The sequence below is a fragment of the Coregonus clupeaformis genome, chromosome 11, assembly GCF_020615455.1.
Source record: "Coregonus clupeaformis isolate EN_2021a chromosome 11, ASM2061545v1, whole genome shotgun sequence".
Lineage (NCBI taxonomy): Eukaryota > Metazoa > Chordata > Actinopteri > Salmoniformes > Salmonidae > Coregonus > Coregonus clupeaformis.
In genome coordinates this window covers 9,971,029-9,980,949 of record NC_059202.1, presented here as the reverse complement: position 1 = coordinate 9,980,949, position 9,921 = coordinate 9,971,029, and the positions used below count along the sequence as shown (strand labels likewise).

The window sequence follows — 9,921 nt, the reverse complement described above, 5'->3', positions numbered from 1 at the left end:
GGGGCATGGGCATAAGGCGATGACTGAAACATAGGCTGCTGTAATGTCTCCTTAATCTGAGCAATCTCTGCACTGAGACCTTTTAGGGAAGCTACACCTGTCTTAAGTTCAGCTAACTCTGTTAACAGTTCTGCGGGTATCTTAGCTTTGGCTTCCTTCACAGGACACTTTGCAGATGGCGTATCTTCTAACTGGACTACACTTACAGTTGTAGCAGGCTGTGGGGCATTAAAACGCTTTTTGTTTCGTCTTTCTAACTCATTAGCACAAGCAATGTTAAGCTTCTCTAGCAAAACCTCATCTGATGTTTCGCTATCAAGCAGGAGAGGCTGCATGTCTATCCTGATACTGTCACTCTGGAGACCTGTAAGGACTGTGTGTAAACACATGCGCTGGACTAGGGCAGGGTCATACTTAAGCCCTGATTCTGACTCCTGGGACGCAAATAGTACTTTCTGCCTCAAATCTAAGACGCGCATCAGGAAGCTTTGAGGGGTCTCCTTGCTATGCTGTGCTTCTGAAGCTAGCTGTTTGTAAAGCTCTGTTGCACTCTTCTCTTGGAAGTGGGAACGCAGGATGCATCTAAGTGTGGGAAGAGTTAGCTGGGGTTTACCTTCCAAGTAGCTGCGTAGCTGTGAGCCTGGAGAAATAGCCCTGATTACTGCGTCTACTATTTCTACCTCAGGATAGCCTCTGTTAAGTCCATTCTCAATCTGATGGGCAAGGCTGGAAAAAGTCAGTTTATCTTTCTGGCCCGGTTCACCTATCTGACCAGAAATTTTTAACTCTTTGCGCCAGTATGAGCCGGGCTGTGCACTGGGTGAGAGCTGCATGCTCCTCTGAAGATGGGCAGGGGGTTGGGGCTGGCGCAGAGAATCACTGGCTTGGTCTGCAGTACTCTGCTCAGTTCCCACCCCTTGTTGTGGGGTTACAGTTCTCAGTCCCTCTATTCTGTGATGTGTTCTGGCTGTTTCAATATCATGGTCAGTTTGCCCTGTCTTGCTATCTATGCCACTGATCATCTCTGTCATTTTGTCTTTAAGTAACAATAATTCCGACATGCCGCCATCTTCTAACTCTGCAACTTCCTCTCTTTCAAGGAACATCATAATGTGAGTCATCAATGATATGCGGGATTTGTCTTGAACATCTCTTCTCTGTTCGCCTGATATGTCAAGGAAATCACATACGTCTAGTAACTTGTCTTTAGTCAGGGTGTGCAATTCTCCTACTACCTCTTCCTGTAGTTCTTCCAAGGCGGTTGTCATGTTGACAGGACAGGAGGAACCTTTACTGTGCAGGAGTTGACTCTGAATTAGATGGTCCTTACTGTCTCTGATGGTCTCTCAACGGCCTCAGTTGACACGTACTTAACCACCAACTTCCAGCTCCCCTCGAACAGCAACACTTTCCTCACTGCAGCCTGCCTGGGTTGTTATGTAGGGATTTAGCTGGCTCGGAATTCAGCGACCAGGATGTGGAAGCCGGACATCTGAGCAGCAATCTCAGCGGAGCCTCCAAAATGTTACACCCCTGAAAAAGGGAAGAAATAATCACGAACGTGACGCAGTTATGTTTCCTCACTGACAAATTTAGTGTAATGAGAAAAAGACCGCGATTTCCCCAGGAAGTTGGGTGGAGACCAGAGCAATCGATCTCAGGCTCATAGATTAAGAGCATTTAGTAGATCACAGATTAACACTTTTACCCTTAAATTAGGCACCACAAAATAAAGTAGTCAATATAACATTTACACATTCCTCTTACAATATTAACCCTTTGACTCTTGACGGATTTTAAACACATTTATGCATTTTATCAATCTCTATGAACTAGTACTGGATGCATTATCTTTTTAACCTTAGATATTTTAAGATCCTTACATACCATGAACTTACTAATACTTTTTAGTGTATAACAGGCTATGAATATGTCCTTTAACCTGTCACACAAGCACACCAAGACAGTCGTGAAGAGGGCACGACAAAACCTATTCCCCCTCAGGAGACTGAAAAGATTTGGCATGGGTCCTCAGATCCTCAAAAGGTTATACAGCTGCACCATCGAGAGCATCCTGACTGGTTGCATCACTGCCTGGTATGGCAACTGCTCGGCCTCCGACCGCAAGGAACTACAGAGGGTAGTGCGTATGGCCCAGTACATCACTGGGGCCAAGCTTCCTGCCATCCAAGACCTCTATGCCAGGTGGTGTCAGAGGAAGGCCCTAAAAATTTTACATGTTAGTCATTTTAGCAGAATCTCTAATCCAGAGCGATTTACAGTTAGTGAGTGCATACATTTTTCATACTGGCACCCCATGGGAATCGAACCCACATCCTTGTCGTTGCAAGCGCCATGTTCTACCAACTGAGCTACAGGAGGCCTAAAAATTGTCAAAGACTCCAGCCACCCCAGTCATAGACTGTTCTCTCTGCTACAGCACGGCAAGTGGTACCAGAGTGCCGAGTCTAGGTCCAAGATGCTTCTAAACAGCTTCTACCCCCAAGCCATAAGACTCCTGAACATCTAATCAAATGGCTACCAAGACTATGTGCATTGCTCCACTGTAATAGCTACTGTAAATTGGACAGTGCAGTTAGATTAACAAGAATTTAAGCTTTCTGCCCATATAAGACATGTCTATGTCCTGGAAAGTTTGCTGTTACTTACAACAGTCATGCTAATCACATTAGCGCACGTTAGCTCAACCGTCCCGTATACGGGACACTGATCCCATAGAGGTTAAAACTGCATTGTTGGTTAAGGGCTTGTAAGTAAGTATTTCACTGTAAGGTCTACACCTGTTGTATTCGGCGCATGTGACACATACAATTAGATTTTTATTCGTTTCATGAAGCCATTAGAAGACTGTTGCTGACAGAGGTATGCATAAATTATTTATACTGGAATAAATTCTGTATAATAAATCTTGGTGATTCAATAGCCTAGTTAATCGTTACATTACTTTTAAGACTATGTTTTGCTCAGTCTGGCAGTAACACAGAACCATCAGCTGCTGCTGATAACTGAGAACGGAGCAGAAGACACATTTTTGTTGTGCGTAACTAATGGACAAAGTTGTATTGTAAAGAAGCCAGCCAGAGTTGACCTGGGCCATCATTCCAACAAAGAGATTCCTCCCTGGCCACCAGTGCATATTTCCGAACTATGTTTGCATATAATGACAAATTCTAAAAACTATGCTTGTATTTTGTACATTATTTAATTGTTTATTAAATTATATTCTTAGCAAAAATAATATGACAAGTTAATAGTCATAATTCATTTATTGCACCATGCAGGGTTCTATATGGAACCATTTTGGTTCAGTGAAGAACCTCTTGGGTTCTATATATGAAGCAAGTGATTGAACCCTTTTTGGTTCTATAAGTGTATTTATTTTTTCTTTCCAAAACTGAAAGAATTGAATCAAAGTGCCGATTTGATTCATATAGAACCGTGCACCTTAGGGTGCCCCCGCGAGTCGCCTTTGCATGCACTTGCTCTGGATGTGTAGCTCTCCAAAGTACGCTTCCATTGGACACACCACTTCCCACGATACGCCTACCCAGCGCTCAGCCCGAGTCACGTGTCCCCTCGCAGCCCGAGGCACTTAGCCCCCCCCCACACACACACACACTCTATGGAGCAGAAGCTACACAAATCAAACTCAACCAGCGGAGATCGGAGAGATGCGTGAAAGCTAGAGAAAAAGCCCTTCACTGTCTGGAACTAGAGACGCTGAAAAAAAGATGATCCGTTAAATAAAAGACTGCGTCATGACTCATATCCTATCGACGGAGAAGGATTTTAGTTCACCCAACGGGAACAGAGATGCGAACCTCGTTGCTTATTAACGGACTGTTCCGTGATCCAAACAGTCCAACTCCGCCCGTAAACTGGGCACGGGACGTAGCGCCTATGCTAGGCATCACACTCCGGCTAGGTGTGGTTTCACAACACTTGGATTAGTTTACCTAGTTCTTATTCCACCCACTAGTTCATAATTGAAGCTGAAGCCGTTGGGGCTGTACGAGTCGTCTCGTCGCAACAAAGGGAAGGGCGGCTGTCAGTAACCATGAGGGCTGTATCGGCTAACTTACTTGCACTGCTCTTGCTCTGCACTTGTGCCAGTGTATTCTACGTCTGGAGCAGATTGGAGAGTCGGCTGGAGAGACACAAAACGGGAGTACAGTTAACGACTTGGGGGTCCGTTCACATTGGGCCATCCCCGGAACTCTCCGCTAAAACTTTCCGGGCTTTGCTCGCCGTTCCAGCGGCACAGAGACTGCATTTGGGGGGCAGACTGGATGCCCACAATCTCACTGGTGTTGCGGATCAAACTGGCTCTTCAGGAAACAGAGATTACCATATGAATATAGATAACAAGGGGTCAGCACAGAGTGGGGTCCCGGCCAAATTGGGCTCCCTGGTTGAGGGGATTTTTTGGAGTGAATGGCTGGAGGATAAGTTTCCCGTCAGCTTCAGCGAGGAACATGCCCAGGCATGGAGAGAGAGAGCCCGGGGACACCGGATAGTCAGACTGGAGCCGGGCTGTGGTAGAATATCCAATCAACTAGCCACTTTTTCGGACCGAACCAAAGCTTGCGTGCGTTATGGAATTAACGCTGACCAGGTGCAGGGGGAAACTTGGACTTATTACCTGGCTAGTTTGCTGGGTATTACAAATCTGCCGCCTCTCATCCTCGCCCAGTTGAACGTTGACAGTGAACAATGGGCTTCTGTGAGGCGAAGAATCGGTGGTTTACAGTGGAGTGAGCGGGCCATGGTCTCACTCACCGAGTGGGTCGCCAACCTGACAGGGGTAATCACACCTGCGCCGCTGCGCCAAGAGAGCAAGGGGCTGCGTCCTCTGCGGGGGGAGCTGGGGAACAAGACGACGGCGGAGCTGCTCGAGCTAATGCAGTGGACGGACCTGATAATATTGGACTACCTGTCGGCTAACTTCGACAGGCTCGTTAGCAACCTCTTTAGCCTTCAGTGGGACTCGCGCGTGATGGAGAGGGAGACCAACAACCTGCTCAGAACACCCCGCGGCGACCTGGTTTTCATAGACAACGAGGCAGGGCTTGTGCACGGTTACCGGGTACTGGATATGTGGGAGAAGTACCACAGCACCGTCTTGGACTCAGTGTGTGTGTTCAGAAAGAGGACAGCGCAGCTTGTTATAGAACTGCACCGGCGCAGGGACACCAGGACTCGGCTGCTCGAGCTATACAGAGACAGCGAACCATTGTCTCCGGAATTAGGTTTTCTCTCCGACAAACACGCGGGAGTACTACAGAGCCGAATAGGCAGATTATACAAACACATATTGCATTGCAAGGCGAAGTACCACCAGCTGTGAGCGTTAGTTTTGATTCCTCTGATTTAGAGGTTCTGTATCTGGCACCTGCTCCACAGAATGACGTGTGCTGGGAATCAGTAACCACATATCTGTACTAGATTTAACGAGAGTCAGTTGAAACAGTTTTTGAATATCTTGATGAACTACCTCTTGTGAAAACAACGTTTTGCCTACTTAATATGTCTGCATAAATATAAATATTGACGTTGATTTTTGGCTTCGTGCAGGATGGGTCATAATTTATTTTCAGCCAGCCTCAAAACATAGCTGCAGGAATAATGTGATAAGAGCCAATGCATCTTTGTAGCTATTTAGGTTTAATGGTCAGCCTTCAACCTCTGCAGTTTGATAGGCTACACAGTTGTGTTTATTAATAGGAATACACTATTGTGGTGTAAGGGGGGTTAACAATAATCACTTTATATCATCTGTATGCACAAGGTGCATTGTGTTCAATAATCTCCATTAGAAACTGGACTGCTTGATAATGAGAACCAAGCCTTAATAGGTTACTCCTAAAAAGTTGTGTATTTGTTGCCACAAAAATGTATAATGTAGACTCACTCCTTTTATAGAAGCTCTAGCCTACTGTACAATCAACTGTCAATGCAAACACTTTTTCATGTATTTGGTTGTCTTGTGATTGTATCTTCTGCCTTAATGTCAGTGGTGTAGTGGGGGATAGATGCAGGTATACGCCATATACCCACTTTTTCCCCGTGGGCATTGCGTATACTCACTACTTAATCCCCACTGATGCGTATCAAAGTAGTATAGTGGAGGTATATGCCGTATAAATTATGTAGTACAATAGATACTTTATTCACAATGTAGCCTACACAATCGTAATAAAGCACGTGAAATATATTCACATGCACGCCGCACACATAGCTACACTGAACAAAAATATCAACGCAACATGTAAAGTGTTGGTCCCATGTTTCATGAGCTGAAATAAAGGATCCCAGAAATTTTCCATACGCACAAAAATATTATTTCTCCAAAATTTTGTGCCGAAATGTGTTTACATGCCTGTTAGTGAGCATTTCTCCTTTTGTCAAGATAATCCATCCACCTGACAGGTGTGGCATATCAAGTTGATTAAACAGCATGATCATTACACAGGTACCCCTTGTGCTGGCGACAATAAAAAGCCACTAAAATGTGAAATTTTTTCACACATGACAATGCCACAGATATCTCAAGTTTTGAGGGAGCGTGAAATTGGCATGCTGACTGTGGGAATATCCACCAGAGCTGTTGCCAGAGAATTGAATGTTCATTTCACTACCACTACCAAAAGCCGCCTCCAACGTCATTTTAGAGAATTTGGCAGTAGGTCCAACTGGCCTCACAACCGCAGACCACATGTAAGGCGTCGTGTGAACGAGCAGTTTGCTGATGTCAACGTTGTGAACCAAGTGTCCCATGGTGGCGGTGGGGTTATGGTATGAGCAGGCATAAGCTACGGACAACGAACACAATTGCATTTTATCGATGGCAATTTGAATGCCCAGAAATACCGTGACGAGGTCCTGATGCCCATTGTGAGGCCCATTTTTAAAAAGGTATCTGACCAACAGATGCATATCTGTATTCCCAGTCATGTGAAATCCATAGATTAGGGCCTAATGAATTTATTTCAATTGACTGATTTCCTCAATTGAACTGTAACTTGGTAAAATCTTTGAAATTGTTGCATGTTGGGTTTATATTTTTGTTCAGTATAGTTTCAGCGGAATATCAGGCAGTAAAAGCACACAGCTCTCATGGTTGTCGCAGGGAGAAGCTCATAGAATTGAACAGCATCGGTAGCCGTTAGGGTTGGAAGACATTTAAACTTAAGCTATATCTATCTACCAGGAAATGCTAACTAAGGCAACAACAAGGGGTATGCAAACCAGCTATTGAAAAAGTCTTTGTTGAATCTTTGCAATTCATAATTCAGTCATCATGTGCTATTTGAATGAACATTTTTAAGACTTTCCCAAAAAACCTTCCCAATTAAATGTTGACTGCAAAGTAGGCCTACCTGGCAGAATGATATCATGATGATTTGTTTCTGGAGAGCATTTATTTTGCAAACTCTGCCATCACTGTAGGCCTACATTGTACAGTACCAGAAACACTGCTAGCCAAATGTCTCTTGCTAGGTGTGAAATTGAATTAAAGGGCACTACACCCTCCCAAAAATATTTTGTTTTTATTTTACACAGACCTAAAAAATGGACTCCTGATGTGGTTTAAAGGTGCACTATGCAGAAATCACTCCGCCATTTCTTGGTTGCAAAAATTCTAATAGTTCCCTAATTTCAGATTGTGTGACAAAACAAGCAAATATAGGGTAGAGAATCATTGTACCAGCTAAACCTAATAAATATATTTTCCATAACCAAAAATATTGTGTTTTCAGCTGTTTGAAGCTGGGGTAAAAAAACAAAACACAAGAACAGGATGCATAGAAATAGCGCACATAGAACAGAACTACTACCTATTAGACTTGCTTTCAATGAGAATAACAGATCTATAACTCACATTTTTATGTGAATTTGGTTGGGTCGCCCAAAAAGTTACATATTACAGCTTTAAGCATTGTGGTGGACTAAACATCCAATTTTTGTAGTTTTTCTATAAAAAAGTTTGAAATTGAGAGTGAAAACCTGAAAAAACTATAGGGAAACCTAGTATTTTTCACACAGGGCGCCTTTCCTTCGCTGGGCAGGCCATTTGCGATTTCTTTTTGCTAAATTAGAGTATACCCACTTCTCCAAGAACCACTACACCACTGCATAATGTCATGACCCAGTCATATTTGTTGTACATGCTGTAGGTAGGCTACACTGTGAATACTGTATATGTTAACCTGTTTTTGACATTAACAATTGCAATCCCCTTTCAGTAATTCAATGTGCATTGTAACATTCCAATCTTCCTGTCTTTTTTGCTAAATATATTGTAATTTAAGTTGTCTGACCACGTTTGGTATTCAAACCTTCTTTAGCGGAGTACAATGGCGGGTGAAATATTTGCGTGTTCCGTGTGTGCAGTCCTCAGGTTTTCATATAGATGGCTTTGTCCCATCCCTGTTCACTACAGTGTACCCATTGTGCTGTTGAAATGCAGTGCCCTCAGAGCCTGTTACCCTGGGACTCAGAGTTCTTTCTCTCTCTCTCTTTCTCTCTCTCTCTCTCTCTCTCTCTCTCTCTCTCTCTCTCTCTCTCTCTCTCTCTCTCTCTCTCTCTCTCTCCAAATCTCTCTCTCTCTCCAAATCTCTCTCTCTCTCCAAATCTCTAACCCCCTGCCCCATATCCAAGCTCTTCTTAAAGGCACAATCTGGGACATTTCACAGCCTTTTTCAAAAATTGAATTTAAAAAATAAATAATCCTCATCAATCTACAAACAATACCCCATAATGACAATGCTAAAACAGTTTTTTTTGACATTTTAGCGCTAAGGCTGTAACGTAACAAATTGTGGAAAAAGTCAAGGGGTCTGAATACTTAAAGAATGCTCTGTAAATGTGTCATAAGCTTATTAGAACTATCTTATGGTAAATCTATTACAGTGGAACAAAACTAAAAATAGTGCTGACTTCACAATTTGAGTTCAGCCTCATGTAAAAGTTATTAAAAGGGTTGTTAAAGGCTCAGTGCAGTCAAAAATGTGATTTTCCTGTTTTATATATATGTCCACACTATGAGGTTAGAATAATATTGTGAAAATTCTGATATGCCATTTTAGTGTAACAGCTGTTTGAAAAGACCACCTGAATGTTCATCCTGGTGGGATGGAGTTTTGGCCTGCCTGGTGTAATGACCAGACGGTAAATTAGTTAATAGACCAATAAGAAATAGTTCCAAACCTCTTTGCCAGTAAGAGCTAGTTTTCAGTTTTCCCCTTCCCATTCAGACCACTCCCAGACAGTCATAACAACATTTCTGCTTGAGAAATGGCTTTTTGCTAAGAAGCTATTTTTGTTTCTTTTTCAACATTTAAATTTAAAACAATCACAGTAAAGTACTTAATTGTTGCAGAATTGATTTGATATTGAGATAAAAATGGCTGCATTGGACCTTTAAATTGTTAAATTTAATGTATGGCAAAGCATTTGGCCACACTGTTCACAACCCATCTATTTCCCTGAGGCCTTTTTGTTATTGTTCCCTAGACCGTTACATCATGGAGTCACAGCATTTATTTGAAACTAAAATAGCCTTCTTCTCATTAATTTATTTGAATAGTTAATTTTATTATCAGACAAGGTCAAGGCAATCGGCCAAATCCATCTGTTAACCTGAGGCCCCTTTTTGTTATTGTTCTATAAACTGTCACATCTTGGAAGCACAGCATTTATTTGATTTCACAAACTAAAGAAAGTCTCTTTCTCATTAGTTCTCCAGTGCCTGTGATCTCCTGTATCCAGACCTGCTGGAGGCACATTGTAGGGATGTCAGTTATAAACGTTTGAAGGCCTAATGGTTTCCAGCCCTTCCTCCATCCCTCTATCCCTCCATCCCCTCCCTCTATCCCTCATCTCATCTGGTTCCTTTTA

The 9,921-nt window shown here is 43.0% G+C and overlaps 1 protein-coding gene across 1 annotated transcript; it reads left to right on the top strand.

The window, feature by feature from the left end:
* Positions 1 to 3,644: 3,644 nt before the first annotated feature.
* On the top strand, positions 3,645 to 6,295 carry LOC121576398 (four-jointed box protein 1-like). The gene has a single exon (XM_041889500.2). It carries the CDS (start codon positions 4,079 to 4,081, stop codon positions 5,366 to 5,368), a length of 1,290 nt encoding a protein of 429 aa, XP_041745434.2. The 5' UTR covers positions 3,645 to 4,078; the 3' UTR covers positions 5,369 to 6,295.
* The last annotated feature ends 3,626 nt before the right edge of the window (positions 6,296 to 9,921 follow it).

Coding starts and splice junctions, on each gene's coding strand:
- LOC121576398 (XM_041889500.2), top strand. CDS start 4,079: ATGAGGGCTGTATCGGCTAACTTACTTGCACTGCTCTTGCTCTGCACT.